Here is a 16,923-nt window from a genome sequence, read left to right as displayed (position 1 = left end):
ACTTGCCAAAAGCGGTGTTACTAAGTACTGAGCATGCAGGGTGCCCGAACTTTTGCTTCGGGCCCTTTTCCTTTTTTGTTATTTTGAAACTGTAAAAGATGGAAATAAAAAAAAAGTAATCTTGCTTAAGATATTAAAGAAATGTGTCATCTTTAACTTTATGCCTTTTGGAAATCGGGTCATCTTTTACTCGCTTAGCTATTCACAGTAACAGAAATTTTGACCAAGGGTGCCTGAACTTTCGCATGCCACTGTATCATACTAGATACGATACTTAAGGATCTCACCAACAGATAAGCCAAGATACGAGATTAATTGGGAAATGTAAATGAAGTGAATAGATGGTCATATAGGTTGGAGGAATAACACCTCATATTCCACTTTGAGAGTCTCCAACCCATGGCCTCAACATTGATTTCTCCAACTTCCGGTGACCCCACCCCTTCTTTGTCCTCCCCCACCCTCCAACTCCTTTGTCTTTCCTTATTCCTGTGGCTCCCTCTCCCTGCCTAGATGACCTGCCAACCTCTTCTCCTCCATCTTTAATTCCATGGTCCGCTGCCCTCTCCCACCAGATTCCTCCTTCTTCAGCCCTTTGCCTCTTCTACCCATCACCTCTTAGCTTATTACATCTTCCTTCCCCCACCCACCTACCTTCCCCCTCTCACCTGGACTTGGCTATCACCTGGAATCACCTGTCTGTTAGTGCTCCTCCCCTTCCCCTCCACCTTCTTATTCTGGCTTCTGCCCTCTTCCTTTCCAGTACTGATGAAGGGTCTTGGCCTGAAATGTTGACTGTTTATTTTCCTCCGTAGATGCTGCCTGACCTGCTGAGTTCCTCCAGTACTTTTTGTGTATCGCTTCAGATTCCAGCAATTGCAGAACTGTGTGTCATGGTTTGATCTTTTTAATATTTAATTGGGAGAAAGTTTCCAGAACTCTGTACCAGTAGGAAGAGAATTTAGTTCAGGTGTTTCTTGGGTTACAACTATACAGATTAAAAAGGGAATCAAAAATGTGTAGTAACATTGGACAACAGTGGAGAGGTGTAGGAAGTGGATGGTGTCAAACATGTCAAAGGTTGCAGACTATGTCAGTGGTTGAGGAGGACAAGAAGGAATGGTTCACCTTTGTTAATCAAACAGGTTTTTTTCCTGGATTCAAACAAAACACGGAACTCTAGGAACACACAAGTACCGATTTCATAACTTGGGTTTTAAAACAGATACACTGTAGAGTTGTATTCTGTAATTGTGGATCTCAAAGTATCTGATATGCTCTTAACAATTTGCACTTTATTAAGTCTCTTTCCTATCAACATCTACTTATAGTAGTTTTTTTCCCCCCAGTGAAAGATGACCTCACACAAAACAAAACACTAAATAATGGGCACTTATCACGTACCATTCTCACTATTTCAGGATAGACTGGTTCAAGAAGCACACCTCTATTGGATGTGAGGAAATCCACCAATTCATTCAGTGTTGCCCTTTTGACCTCTTTGCTCTTTAGGTCTGTAACTGAGTCCATGAAATCAAAAATAACACAGCATTGCTGTAGTTTCTGACAGAAGAGATCATGCTGTTCAGCATTTGGAGCATCTGTGAAAGAAAGAAAGAGAGATAATATACGTTTATATTTCATTCTTCAACATTAAAACTACTCTTACAATTTTCATTGATGTGCAAAGCACAAGGATTTCTATTATTGTTACAAAAAATTATGATTAGTCAAAAAATAACTACACTTTACAAACATCTTCTGTATTAATGAGGGTAGGTGAAAAATCTATAGCTTCTGATTCACATTGGTCCCCATTCGACAGAGTCATAGTTATACAGCACAGAAACAGGCCCTTAGGCCCTACTTGTCCACATTGATCAAGATGTCAATCCCAGCTTGTCCCATTTGCCTGCATTTGGCCCATATCCCTCCAAGACATTTCCATCCATGTACCTGTCCAAATGTCTTTTAAACATGGCACAGTTTCCTCTGGCAGCTCATTCCAGATACGTACTACCATCTGTGTGAAAAAGTTGCCTTCAGGTCCCTTTTAAACCTTTCCTCTCTCACCTTAAATTTACGTCCACCCTTACCCTGGGTAAAAAGACTGTGACTTTGTGTACTCTTCATGATTTTATATACCTCTATGACATCACTGCTGAGCCTCCTACACTTCAGGGGAAAAAAATTCCTAGTCTATCCTGCCTCTCCTTACAGCTCAAGCCCTCAAGTTCTAGTAACATCCTTGTGAATCTTTTCTGCACCTTTTCCAGCTTAATGATATCCTTCCTATAGCTGGGCAACCAGAACCGCACACAATACTCCAAGTGTGGTCTCACCAATGACTTGTACAGTTGCCACATGAGGCCTCAACTCCTGTACTCAATGCCCTGACCAATGAAGGCAAGCATGCCAAAGGTCTTATTCACCATCCTGTCTACCTGTGTTACCACTTTCAGGGAACTATGTACCCATATCCCTCTGTCTCTGTTCTACAATTCTCTCCGGGGCCCTATTATTTACTGTGCAAGTCCTGCCCTGGCTGAACTTACCAAAATGCAACAGCTCACACTTGTCAGAGTTAAATTCCATCTGCCATTCCATGGCCCACTTCCCCAGTTCGCCTAGATTCTGTCGGAATCTCAGATAACCTTCTCCACTACATCACCAATTTTGGTGTCATCTGCAGACTTACTAACCATACCAACCACATTCTCATCCAAATTGTTAATACAGATGACAAAGAACAGTGGATCCAGCACCAATCCCTATGGCATACCAGTGGTCACAGGCCTCCAACCTGAATAACAACCCTCCATTACCACCCTCTATCTCCTTCCACCAAGCCAATTTTGCATTCAATTGTTAGCTCAGCCTGGATCCCATGTGATCTAACTTTCCTGACTAACCTGCCATGCAGGACCTTGTCACAGGCCTCGCTAAAGGCCATGCAGGCAATGTCTACCGATCTGCTCTCAATCTTCTTTGTTACCTCTTCAAAAAAAAACTCAAATTGATTTTGAGAGACACGATTTCTCACGCACAAAGCCATGCTGACTATTCCCTATCAATCCTTGCCTTTCCAGATGCTGGTAGATCCCGTCCCTCAGAATCCCCTACTGTAACTTTCCCACCACTGATGTTGGGTTCATCCATCTGTAGTTCCCTGGCTCATTCTTGCAGCCCTTCTTAAATAACAGGCACAACATTTGCCATCCTCTGGTCTTCCAGTACCTCACCCGTGCCTAAAGACTATGTAAATTTCTCTGCAAGGGCCCCTACAGTTTCTTCCCTAGCTTCCCACAATGTCCTAGGATGCAACTGATCAGGCCCTGGGGATTGAACAATCTTACTCTGCCTCAAGACCACCAGCACCTCCTCTGTTGTAACATGGTTATGTTCCAATATATCATCATTCATTTGCCTTAATTCCTTAGCTTCCTTGACCTTCTGCACTGCAAATACAGAGAAGAAATTTTTTTTTATATTTTATTTACAGCGTGGTAACAGGACCTTCCGGCCCAACGAGTCTGCGCCACCCATTTTAAACCCAAATTAACCTACCCGTACATCTTTTTGCAATGTGGGAAGAAACTGGAGCACCCGAAGGAAACCCACACAGACATGGGATTCATTTTACACCCCACCCATCTGCTATGGCTCCACACATAAATGACCACATTGATCCTTAAGGAGACCTATTCTTTTCCTCGTTACCCTTTTGCTCCTAATACACTTGTAGAATCTCTTAGAATTCTCCTTTACCTTATCTGCCAAAGCCATCTCAAGTCCTCTTTTTTGCCCTCCTGATCCCCCCTCTTACATGTACTCCTACATGTCTTGTACTCCGCAATGGATTTACTTGATCCAAGCTGCATTTACCTGACATTTGCTACTTTCTTTTTTCTGACCTATGCCTCAATATACCTCAAACCAGGTTTCCATAATTCTGCTGCTTTGCCCTTCATTTGAGCAGCAATATGCTGGTGAAAATAAACCTGAATCTGATTCTCTGAACTCTTCCCATCTTACTTTTAAAAGTCTTCCACTTGCCAGGCATCCCTTTACCCACGAGCAGCCTCTCCCATTCAATGTTGGCAAGTTCTTGTCTAATGCCTTCAAAATCTGTTTTGCCCCAATTTAGGATCTTAATTTGTGGACCAGTCCTATCTTCTTCCATAACTATTTTAAAACTAATATAAGAATTTTGGTCACAGATCCCAAAGTGCTCCCCATTGGCACTTCAGCCATTTGCCCAACTTCATTTCCCAATAGGAGGTTGAGTGTTGCCCTCTCCCCTAACAGCCATCGACATATGGTTTGAAAAAAAACTCTCCAGGCCACATTTAACAAATTCTGCCACTATGGTAGTCCCAGTCCACAAGGAAAGTTGAAGTCACCTAGTATAAACCTCATTATTCTTTCAGCTCTCTGTGATCTAATTCCCACTGATTATTTGAGGGCCTATAATACAATCCCATGAAGATAATTGCCACCTTCTTATTTCTAAGTTCCCCCAAGAATATCTTCTCTAAGTACTGTTGTAATGTTCTCCCTAATCAAAAACTTAACTCCCCCTCCTTTCACCTCTATTATGCCTGTAGCATCTATATCCTGGAACAATGAGCTGCGAGTCATGCCCGTCCCTCAACTATGTTTCGTTTATGACCATAATATCCCAGTCCCACACACCAATCCATGACCCAAGTTCATCTGCCTTACCTGTCAAGTTTCTTGCATTAAAACAAATGCAGTTTAGCCTATCTGACCTTCCTCACTCCATCTTGCCCCTGCCTGTCCTGTCTACTGAACTTGCACATTTTAACATTTATATTCACCTCAACTTGCCCATCTGCCACACTACAGTTTTGGGTCCCGCCTCCTGAAGTCTTGTTTGCAGCCACAGAATCTCCTGACTGTCCCCTAAACTATCAAGTCTCTTATCACTACAGCTCTCTGGACTCCACCCTCCCCTGCTGTACATCAGAGCCAGTCATTATGCCACAAATCTGGTTGCAGTTGCAACTCTCCTCAAAAGCCATCTCGCACCCCCCTCCCCAACAGAATCCAAAACAAGATACTTGTTAGAAAGGGGTATGGCCGCTAGGGAATCTGTCTACTCAATCTGTCTTTACTGGTGTTCACCCAACTAGCTGTTGCCTGCACCTTGGTTGTGACCACCTCACTAAAGCTCCTGTCTATGACGCCCTCAGCATCATGAATGCTCCCGAGCCTAGCTGCAGCTCCAGCCAGTCAATGTGGTCAGTCAGGAGCTGCAGCTGAACATCCTTTCCACAGGAATAGTCACCAGGGACACTGATCTTTTATTCACCATTGAAAAAAATTTGTGAAAGTCTTAACCAGTCTATCTCTTTAAAAAAAAAGATTTTTGAGTTTTGGGAATGTAGGAATGGAGTCAGCCATTCAGACCCTCAAGTCTTTTGATTAGATTCAATCATGGTTCATACACTATTGCTTAAAAATTGATATAGCCCCCAGAGAGGAAAAAAAACTTAAAATATTTTCTCCCTTTTGATATATTTAACTACTTTCATCAGAAATGTTAAGTGACCTGTACACCTGTAAAAAACAATTACATTTTACCCACATAACAGCACTATTGTTTGTACTCCAGATGTCATTTTGTCCTATATAAATTTCTTAATAGTTCTGCACACAGGACTGCAATTCCATGCCTGCAAATAACTTTTTGAAGTTTTGTATGCAATTGACATGATGGAAACTTCATTCAAAGTTCCTGAGACAGTCTGATACTAATTCATATGGACAAATCGAACCATCTTCCACCATTAGTCCCTTTAACTCTCCACTTTACCCAGTGGCAAGAAATTAGAGAAAATTAAACCATGCAGAACATTTTTGGCCTCGTGAGAGGTAGAATTTCTGAGCCTTGGAGTTATTCAAAGGGCCAAGCCAAGAATCATCAGTTAAGTTTGATTTAATACCTTAAACCCTGCAAAAATCAGCATAATGGTCTTTACATCAAGGATACCGAAGAACAAAAGTAAGGGTAGTCTTTGGAGAAACTTCATTTGGATTACTGCGAGTAGTTTTGCTTTTCTTATCTAGTGGTTGATATATTTGGGAGTCATTGCAACATCAATGCATAGCATCAATTGATTTTTTTGTCTTTTATATAATCATGACATAATACAGTATAAACAATCAACTTTGCTCTTCATACCTGTGGTCAAGCTCTCTAGTTAGTTCCATTTTGCTACTCCTTCCCCACAATCCTGCAAATTTTCCCCTTCAGAGTATTAATCAAATTCCTTCTCGGAAATTAGTGCTGACATTATTCAGTCTGCTCATACCACCCTTTCAGGCACAACTTGCCACATCAAAAGTATTTCCTGATGTCTTCTGGTTCTTTCACCAACTACTTTAAATCAGTGTCCTTTGATTACAGACACTTCTGCAGCTAATTTCTCTTCATTTATTCTGTCAAAACCATGATCTCGAACAACCCAATTTTGCTAACAGTCAACATGTGGCACCTCATCAAATGCCTTTGGAAAGTACAGATTCACAGCATTGACCCCCTCCATCACTTCAAAGAACTTAAATCTATGGAAAACAACGTGGTTTTAATAACTTAGGTGAAAAGCTAGCATGCAATCCTCATATACATAATAGTTTTAATGTATTAATAGTAATTGAATAAGAATACATAACTTAACAAAAGGTACTTCAAGATGCTCTAAGAGGTGCTTGGAAGGAAAAAATATAAAGGAAAAATAATTGGCTTAATTTTCATCAAGAACCATCATTTTTAAATCCTTGCATCAGTGTGTAAACCATATAGCCTTGCATGGTTCAACCTCAAATTATCAATACCTTACCCACTCACGAGTGAAAGTATCAGCAAAACTTTCCATATGATTTCTGAACAATCCATGAACACTACCTCATTATTCCTCTTTAGCACTATTTATTTGTTTTTGTAACATAGTATTTTTTATGTCTTGCACTGTATTGCTGCCGCAAAACAACAAATTTCACAACATCTGTCAGTGATAATAAACCTGATTCTGAATTAGGAACACAAGTAGGCAATTCAGTCTCTCAAACCTGCTTTGCCATTCAATAAGATTATGGTCAATCCAAATGTAGCCAAAACTTCACATTAGCATATACCCCGTAATCTTTCACCCCACATTTTTAAAATTAATAATCTACCTACCTCTTCTCTATATTTTGAAAATATTCAAAAGATTCCATTTTCACCACCCTCTGATGAAGTGTTTCAGAAACCCACGACCCTCAGGAAAAAAATCTTGCTTCATCGCCATCTTAAATGGTGACACTTTTTTCTTTAGAATAGGAAAATCTAGAAGTAGGAGTCACTATGTGGAAATATCCTCCCTATATCCATCATGGCAAGACCCTTTAAGACCAAGTACATTTCAATCAAGTCACCTCAAGCGCTTCTCATAAGGTAACCCATATCAAGTATTAATCTAATAAACCTTCTATGAACTATTCCCAATGTATTTACATTCAATCTTGAATAAGATAAATATTGTACACATAACTGAAGCAGAACCTCTCTACTTTTCTAATCAATTCTCCTTGCAATAAATGATAATGTTGTTAGCTTTCCAAATTACTTGCTGTAACTTTACTATAGCCCATTGTGAATTATACATTAGGAAACCGAGATCCCTTTCCAACTCAGTGCTCTGCAAATTCTCACCAATTAAAATAATATGCTTTGACAATTTCACATTTTCCATATTATGTTCCAAATCTTTGCCCACACATTTAACCTACATCCTTCTGCAGCTTTATGTCCTCTTTGCAAGCAACTTTCTTATCTGTGTATCATCAGCAAATTTAGCAGCTGGACCTTCAGTGCCTTCTTCCAAGTCAATATTGTCATACAGCATGGATATAGGCCACCAGTCCATTGAATCCACACAAGCACCAATTTCCACTAATCCTAATTTATTCTTCCTACATTTCCAACTTCCCTCAGATTCTATCACTCACCTACACACTGGGGGTAATTTACACTGGGCAATTAATGTTTCAGAAAGGACAGGGAGGGAGGCAAAAGAGGTGGGGGCGTGGCACTGTCGATCAGAGATAGTGTCACGGCTGCAGAAAAGGTGGACATCATGGAGGGATTGTCTACGGGAGTCTCTGTGGGTAGAGGTTAGGAACAGGAAGGGGTCAATAACTTTACTGGGTGTTTTTTTTATATATAGGCCACCCAATAGTAACAGGGATATCGAGGAGCAGATAGGGAAACAGATCCTGCAAAGGTGTGATAATAACAGAGTTGTCGTGATGGGAGATTATAATTTTCCAAATATCAATTGGCATCTCCCCAGAGCAAGGGGTTTAGATGGGATGGAGTTTGTTAGGTGTGTTCAGGAAGGTTTCTTGACAATATGTAGATAAGCCTACAAGAGGAGAGACTGTACTTGATTTGGTATTGGGAAATGAACCTGGTCAGGTGTCAAATCTCTCAGTGGGAGATAATTTTGGAGACAGTGATCATAATTCTATCTCCTTTACAATAGCATTGGAGAGAGAGAGGAACAGACAAGTTAAAAAAGCATTTAATTGGAGTAAGGGGAATTATGAGGCTCTCAAGCAGGAAATTGGAAGCTTAAATTGGGAACAGATGTTCTCAGGGAAGAAGTAAGGAAGAAATGTGGCAAATGTTCAGGGGATATTTGTGCGGAGTTCTGCACAGGTATGTTCCAATGAGACAGGGAAGTTATGATAGGGTATAGGAACTGTGGTGTACAAAGTCTGTAATAAATCTAGTCAAGAAGAAAAGAAAAGCTTACAAAAGGTTCAGAGAACTAGGTAATGTTAGAGACCTGGAAGATTATAAGGCTAACAGGAAGGAGCTTAAGAAGCAAAGTATGAGAGCCAGAAGGGGCCATGAGAAGGCCTTGGCGGGCAGGATTAAGGAAAACCCCCAAGGCATTCTACAAGTATGTGAACAGCAAGAGGATAAGACGTGAAAGAATAGGACCTATCAAGTGTAACAGTGGGAAAGTGTGTATCGATCTGGAGGAAATAGCAGAGGTACTTAACGAATACTTTACTTCAGTATTCACTATGGAAAAGGATCTTGGTGATTGTAGTGATGACTTGCAGCAGACTGAAAAGCTTGAGCATGTAGATATTAAGAAAGAGGATGTGCTGGAGCTTTTGGAAAGCATCAAGTTGGATAAGTCACTGGGACCAGATGAGATGTACCCCAGGCTACTGTGGGAGGTGAGGGAGGAGATTGCTGAGCCTCTGGCGGTGATCTTTGCATCATCAATGGGGACGGGAGAGGTTCTGGAGGTTGCGGATGTTGTTCCTTTATTCAAGAAAGGGAGCAGAGATAGCCCAGGATATTATAGACCAGTGAGTCTTACTTCAGTGGTTGGTAAATTGATGGAGAAGATCCTGAGAGGCAAGATTTATAAACATTTGGAGAGGTATAATATGATTAGGAATAATCAGCATGGCTTTGTCAAGGGCAGGTCCTGCCTTACGAGCCTGATTGAATTTTTTGAGGATGTGACTAAACACATGGATGAAGGAAGAGCAGTAGATGTAGTGTATATGGATTTCAGCAAGGCATTTGATAAGGTACTCCATGCAAGGCTTATTGAGAAAGTGAGGCGGCATGGGATCCAAGGGAACATTGCTTTGTGGATCCAGAACTGGCTTGCCCACAGAAGGCAAAGAGTGGTTGTTGACGGGTCATATTCTGCAGTGGTGTGCCTCAGGGATCTGTTCTGGGACCCTTACTCTTCGTGATTTTTATAAATGACCTGGATGAGGAGGTGGAGGGATGGGTTAGTAAGTTTGCTGATGACACAAAAGTTGGAGGTGTTATGGATAGTGTGGAGGGCTGTCAGAGGTTACAGCGGGACATAGATAGGATGCAAAACTGGGCTGAGAAGTGGCAGATGGAGTTCAACCCAGATAAGTGTGAAGAGGTTCATTTTGGTAGGTCAAGTAAGATGGCAGAATATAGTATTAATGGTAAGTCTCTTGGCAGTGTGGAGGATCAGAGGGATCTTGGGGTCAGAGTCCATAGGACGCTCAAAGCAGCTACACATGTTGACTCCGTGGTGAAGAAGGCATACAGTCTATTGTCCTTCATCAATCGCGGAATTGAATTTAGGAGCTGAGAGGTAATGTTGCAGCTATATAGGACCCCGGTCAGACCCCACTTGGAGTACTGTGCTCAGTTCTGGTCACGTCACTACAGGAAGGATGTAGAAGCCATAAAAAGGGTGCAGAGGAGATTTACAAGGATGTTGCTTTGGTCGGGAAGCATGCCTTATGAAAACAGGTTGATTGAACTCGGCCTTTTCTCCTTGGAACAACGGAGAATGAGGTGACCTGATAGAGGTGTACAAGATGATAAGAGGCATTAATCGTGTGGATAGTCAGAGGCTTTTTCCCAGGGCTGAAATGGTTGCCACAAATGGACACAGGTTTAAGGTGCTGGGGAGTAGGTACAGAGGAGATGTCAGGGGTAAGTTTTTACTCAGAGTGTGAGTGCGTGGCATGGGCTGCCGGCAACGTTGGTGGAGGCGGATATGATAGGGTCTTTTAAGAGACTTTTGGATAGGTACATGGAGGTTACAAAAATAGAGGGCTATGGGTAAGCCTAGTAATTTCTAAAGGTAGGGACATGTTCAGCACAACTTTGTGGGCTGAAGGGCCTGGATTGTACTGTAGGTCCTCTCTGTTTCTAATTAACCTAACAATACATGTTTTTGGAACATAGGAGGAAACCAGAGCACCAGGTGGAGCTCACGTGTTCACAAGGGGAATGTGCAAACTCCACATAGACAGCACCTGAGGTCAGGATCGAAACACTGGAGGTGTGAGGCAGCTGTGCCACTGTGCCACCAAGAGAATTCATACAAAATGCTGAGGCACCAGCCCTAATCCCCAAAGCATATCACTAATTACATCTTGCCAACAATCAAAAGACACATTGAAACCCACTAATTCCTGATAACCAACAAATATTCTATTCACACCAATATATTACCTCCTACATTTTGAGACTTGGTTTTCCCACAGTAACGTTATCAAATGTATTTTGAAAATTTAAGTACATTGCATTCACTGGTTTCCCTTTATCCGTAATACACGTTAATTCTTCAACAAAGTCTAGTAAATTTTGCCAGATTACTTTTAACATGGCAGATTGTGTAGTTGTCTCTATCATGAAACAGATAAAAAGACAGGATATCCCGATTAGATCAAAAATCTCACAGTATCAAAACACTTGGGTGAGGCACATATTGAAAATAAGCCTTCCACCCCCACCTTTTTTCAGGAATATGAAGAAAAACCTCAGAGTTGGAACTTCAGGAAAAATTCCAGATCTTACCCTGCAACACACATTGCAAACAAATCAGGCTGTTAGCAGATCCCTCGAGCAGACTTGAACTTGCATGACAAAAGGAATAATTTTTCAAATTAACAGAAAATGCATGTAGAATTGAATTTCAAAAGGACTGTGGATGACAATATCAAAAGGTAGAATACTAGATTTTTTTCTTCCTCCTAATATGTGTATGTGAAATTCTATTCTAAATTGGATGGCCTCTTCCAGCATTAATCACAATTTCTAATATTTCCTTTGAACTATATCCGCTCAATATGTTTTTGTAAAGCATCTGAGACACTTCCAACGAATGAAAGATGTTATTTTGGCACTAAAATATCTTCAAGTTTGTCCTTCATCTATATCACAGGAATTTAAGTTTAGGGTTTGATGTTAAGAATGAATACATTCAGTAACATTACATTCCCAACAGATAACTGATCAGAAGTGTGAATTTTGTCTTTTGTGGTGATCTAAATATAATCTCTTTGCGATGATCTAAATATAATCTCTTTGCTTTATTGACAAAAATAAGTATAATGATCCACTTTAATTTGCAATTCCAAAATGCCTCCATCACTAAAACATTCCCACGTGAGCGATCCCAAACAAGGAAGGAGTACATTCATGTTGCAAAATTATACTAGTACCAGTAGAAGTTAACATAATTCTAGTGAGCAAAGAAGTGGCACCAGGTGAAGAATATAGACACATTAGATAGACACATGAATGATAGAGAAATGGGGGGCTATGTGGGAGGGAAGGGTTAGATAGATCTTAGAGCAGGATAAAATGTCAGCACAACACTGTAGGCCCAAGGGCCTGTACTGTGCTGCAGTGTTCTATGTTTACTTCCCATATGCCAGCCAGAGAGAAATTCCAAAATCCACCTCCACCAGAAAGGGTATTCATCAGCTTATTATTCAGTAATAAGAAGATGATACCACAATTTTATGGAAGGGAAGTCACATTAAACAAGTTTTCTTTGAAGATGCAACAACTCTAAGTGCGGCATAACCAATGTCTTATTCATGATGAGGAATTGAAATATACTGGAAAAGTTTCAGTGTTTGGTGCATCTTGAAGACAGTTTACCATGTAATGAAGATCTTTAAAGTTTCATTGAGCAGTCTCATAAAAACATTAGTAAATAAAAGAATAATTGATATACCAAACCACTATTACAAAATTTTGCCCACATACAACTCAGAGATATCTTATTAACTTCTAAGGGTAGGAACACCACAGTTTGGGAATGCCTATTTCACAGCATGCAACAAGATTTCCTCAGCAGCACTTCCTAAATCAAAAACGTTCACCACTGCAATTAAGACCTACTAATGAATAGGTACCATTTTCAAGTTTTCCTCCAAACACACCATCCTGAAATGAATCTATCATTATTTCTTTATTACCGATGGGTCAAAATGACATGGACTGACCTAAAATGCACTTCAAGGTGAGGTAGAGGTTCACCTGCACCAACCTGGTCTACTGCATTCAATGCTCGGAATGTGGCCTTCTTTATGTTGGTTAAATCATGCGCAGACTAGGCAGCTGTTTTGTGGATCAGTTGAGCTCTGCCTGGAACTGTCACCTTGATTCCCCACTCCCGCACTGACCTACCTGTCTGTCCATAGCCATTTCCATTGCTATGGTGAGGCCAAATGAAAATTGGAAGAACAACAGAGTCATTAAGCTATACAGCCCAGAATAGGCCCCCTCAGCCCAACTTGTCCATGCTGACCAAGTTGCCCAACCTAACTAGTCCCATTTGTCTGCACTTGGTTCATATCCTTCTAAACCTCTCTTATCCACATACCTGTCCAAATGCCTTTATAATGTTGTAATTGTACCACTTCCTCTGAAGCTTGTTCCATATATGCAACACCCTCTGTGAGAAAATCTTGCCCCTCAGGTCCTTTTTAAATCTTTCCCTTCTCAGTTTAAACCTATGTCCTCCAGTTTTAAGACCCCCCTACCCTGGGGAAGGGTTCTGGCTATTCACCTTTATATTAGATATAAAGGTGAATAGCCAGAATAGCCGAATAGCCACTTATTATAGATAGCTTCCACTCATGATTTTATAAACCTTGATAAGATCATCCCTCAGCCTCCTACATTCCAGGGGAAAAAGTCCTAGCCTATCCAGGCTCTCATAACTCAAGCCCTCAAAGTACAGAAAAGATCCTTGTGAATCTTCTCTGCATCTTTCCAGCTTAATGACATCCTTTCTATAGCAGCGCGACCGAAACTGTAGGCAGTACTCCAAACGTGGCCTTACCAATGTCTTGTACAGCTGTAACATGATGTCCCAACTCCTGTACTAAATATCCTGACTGAAGGCAAACATGCCAAATGGCTTCTTCACCACCCTGTCTATCTGTGTTACCATTTTAAAGGAACTCCTAGGTTTCTCTGTTCTACAATATTCCCCAGGGCCCTACCATTTACTGTGCAAGTCCTGCCCACCTCGCATTTATCTGAATTAAACTCCAACTGCCGTTCCTTGGCCTACTAGCCCAGTTGATCAGAATCCTGTTATAATCTTAGATAATCTTCTTCGCTGTCCACTATACCAGCAATTTTAGTGTTATCCCTAAACTAACTAATCATGCCACTTACATTCTCATCCAAATAATTAATATAATGACAAACAACACTGGCCCCAGCATTGATTCCTGCAGCACACCACTGGTCACAGGCCTCTAGTCTGGAAAACAACCCTCTACCACCACCCTCGGTCTCCTACCGTCAAGCCAATTTTGTATTAGTATTAGTTTATTATTGTCACTTGTACCAAGGTACAGTGAAAAACTTGTCTTGCAATACCATTCATACAGATCAATTCATTACACAGTGCATTGAGGGTAAAAACAATAACAGAATACAGAGTAAAGTGTCACAGCTGCAAAGGAAGTGCAGTGCAGGTAGACAATAAGGTGCAAAGTCATAACAAGGTAGTTTGTGAGGTCAAGAGTCCATCTCATTGTATAAGGGAACCGTTCAATAGTCTAATCACAGTGGGATAGAAGCTGTCCTTAAGCCTGGTGGGATGTGCCCTCAGGCTCCTGCATCTTCTGCCTGATGGGAGAGTGGAAAAGATAAAATGACCCGGGTGGGTGGGGTCTTTGATTATGTTAGCTGCTTCACCAAGGCAGCGAAGGGTAAAGACAGAGTCCGTTGGTTAACTCGCTCTGGATCCCACGTGAGCTTACCTTCCAGGTCAGTCCACCATGTAGTACCTTGTCAAAAGCCTTGCTAAAGGTCATGTAGACAATAGGTCTACGATGCTGCCCTCATCTATTTTCTTGGTCATCTCTTCAAAAAAACTGAATCAAACTCATGAAACATGATTTCCCAAATCCCCAATATCCCTAATCAGTCCTTGTCTCAGAATCCCTCCAATAATTTACCACTACTGACAATGGGCTCGCAAGTCTGTCGTTTCCAAGCTTTTCCTTGCAGCCCTTCTTAAATAAAAGGCACAACATAAGCCACCCTTCAGTCTTCCGGCACCTCACCTATCACTATTGATGATACAAATATCTCCATAAGGGGTTCTGCAATTTCTTGCCTAGCTTCCCACAGTGTCCAAGGATGCACTTGATCAGGTCCTGTGAATTCATCTACCTTTACGTTTTAAGGCATCCAGCGCCTCCTCTTCTCCAATGTGGACTCCCTTCAAGACATCAGTATTAACTTCTCCAACTTCCCATGCATCCATGTCTTTCTCCACAGTAAATATAGACAAGAAATATCCATTTAGGACCTTGCCCATCTCCTGTGGTTCCATACATAGATGACCTTATTGGTCCAAAGGAATGACCTTGTTGATCTCTAAGGGAACATATTATATTCTGCTTGGGTAGCTTACAACTCAATGGTATGAACACTGAATTTTCCAGTCTCGGGTAACTCACCACCTGGTGTTCTCCTCCCACACACACACACACACACACACACACACACACACACCTAGTTTTCTTCTTCGTTCACCTCCTCCCTTCTGGTTCCATCTGTCCACCATCCCCTTCCCATCTGGCTCCAAAGAGGCTGGTTGGTGATATTTGATATCTCACCACCCTCTTGAACCACTATATATACTGGCGATCTTTCTTCTTCCTTCCCCGAAGGCAGCGTCTTGATCCGCAATGTTTACTTATACCTTTTGCCTCCACAGATGTTGCTCAACCTGCTGAGATGTTGTGCCTGATTCCATCATCTGCAGGGTTTTTTTTTGTCTTCAGGATCTTAAATCTCATGAAGATTATCATCACTCATTGTTCTAAGCTCTAATGAATATATTTCAAGTTCCTTCAATTGCTCTTCATAGGACAACAGCAAAGTTCAAGGCAAGATTGAGGAACTGCACTTTATATTCCATATGAGCACGTTTCAACCTTCAGGGCTCAACATTAAATTCAACAATTTCAGGTAACTTGCATCTTCTGTTTGTATCAAAACTGGCCGGTTCTGCTCTAATATTATAGTTCCATCTGTGATATTAAGTCAGATTTTCTCTCTCAGTAAACTGACTGATCTACATGTCATTTCCAGCATTCTCCTTCTGGTTCGAGGTTTCAACAATAGCTCCGATCTGCATTTTACAGCTTTTACATGTACCTTGGTTAGTTTTCTCTCTCTAGCTGCCCTCATTAACTCATCAATCAGACAGCTCTGTAAACACTAGAATTGCTTCAGCAACCCTGATCTCACCTTATCAGAGATATTCCCTATGTCCTAGCCATCGCTCACCAGAACTGAAGGGTCTTTTGATTTGAAATGTTAATTGCTTCTACTTCTATTGATAACACCCAACTCGCTGAGTGCTTCCAGTGTTTTCTGTTTTCACCTCACATTTTCTTACAATGTTCTCCATATTCCACGTTTTGACCACATGCTCTTTTACAACACGTGTCCTCCTCACAGTTCACTTTCTTCTCATCTCAATCCTAAATGGCTGATCTTTGATCCATCCCACTTTGTATCATCAGAATGCAACAAATCTTATAGTCTAACTAATTTGCACGAATTGTGAATAGCTGATGGTCCAGTACAGGTTCTTGTGGCCCTCCACTAATAACAAAGTATTTTCATGTTGGCAGACTGTTAATTCTTATTCTGGTTAAAGAAAACAGTCTTCTATCGATGTGAATATGCTAACCCAAGCTCCACGAGCCTTTATTTTATGTAATTTTTTAAAATGTGGTAGAACTATGATGAATGCCTTTCAAACATACAATTTAACAAAAACATTTACATAATATTACAAGGAAAGGCAGCTTTAAAAATGAGTTATGGGGAAAAAAAAATGGGTTATATCTGTCAACATATGACATCGTTCCCTTGTTTTAGGATAAACACACCTCCAAAACATGCAGCATGTTTCTCAAGTGTATCAATTGACTACCGATCCTTAATTTGAAAGCACAGTTTACACTTTGCTTTCTATTATTTCATAAAGATCCTTGAGCAAATGCAACCTTTAATAAATCTCAAGTCTAATCATCGGCATCAAGTTGCAGCTTCAT

The 16,923-nt window shown here is 41.0% G+C and overlaps 1 protein-coding gene across 1 annotated transcript in view; it reads right to left on the bottom strand.

Annotated features, from left to right (window-relative positions):
* Positions 1-16,923, bottom strand: part of ppp2r5a (protein phosphatase 2, regulatory subunit B', alpha isoform) — a 127,893-nt gene that overhangs the window by 90,710 nt on the left and 20,260 nt on the right. Inside the window, exon 2 of the mRNA XM_052011882.1 lies at positions 1,405-1,601. Within this exon, the coding sequence (XP_051867842.1) occupies positions 1,405-1,601 (197 nt within the window). The remainder of the gene's footprint in view (positions 1-1,404; positions 1,602-16,923) is intronic.

Source organism: Pristis pectinata, chromosome 3 (assembly GCF_009764475.1).
Source record: "Pristis pectinata isolate sPriPec2 chromosome 3, sPriPec2.1.pri, whole genome shotgun sequence".
Lineage (NCBI taxonomy): Eukaryota > Metazoa > Chordata > Chondrichthyes > Rhinopristiformes > Pristidae > Pristis > Pristis pectinata.
Note: the sequence above shows the minus strand (reverse complement) of the source record. Positions and strands in the feature narration are given on the sequence as shown.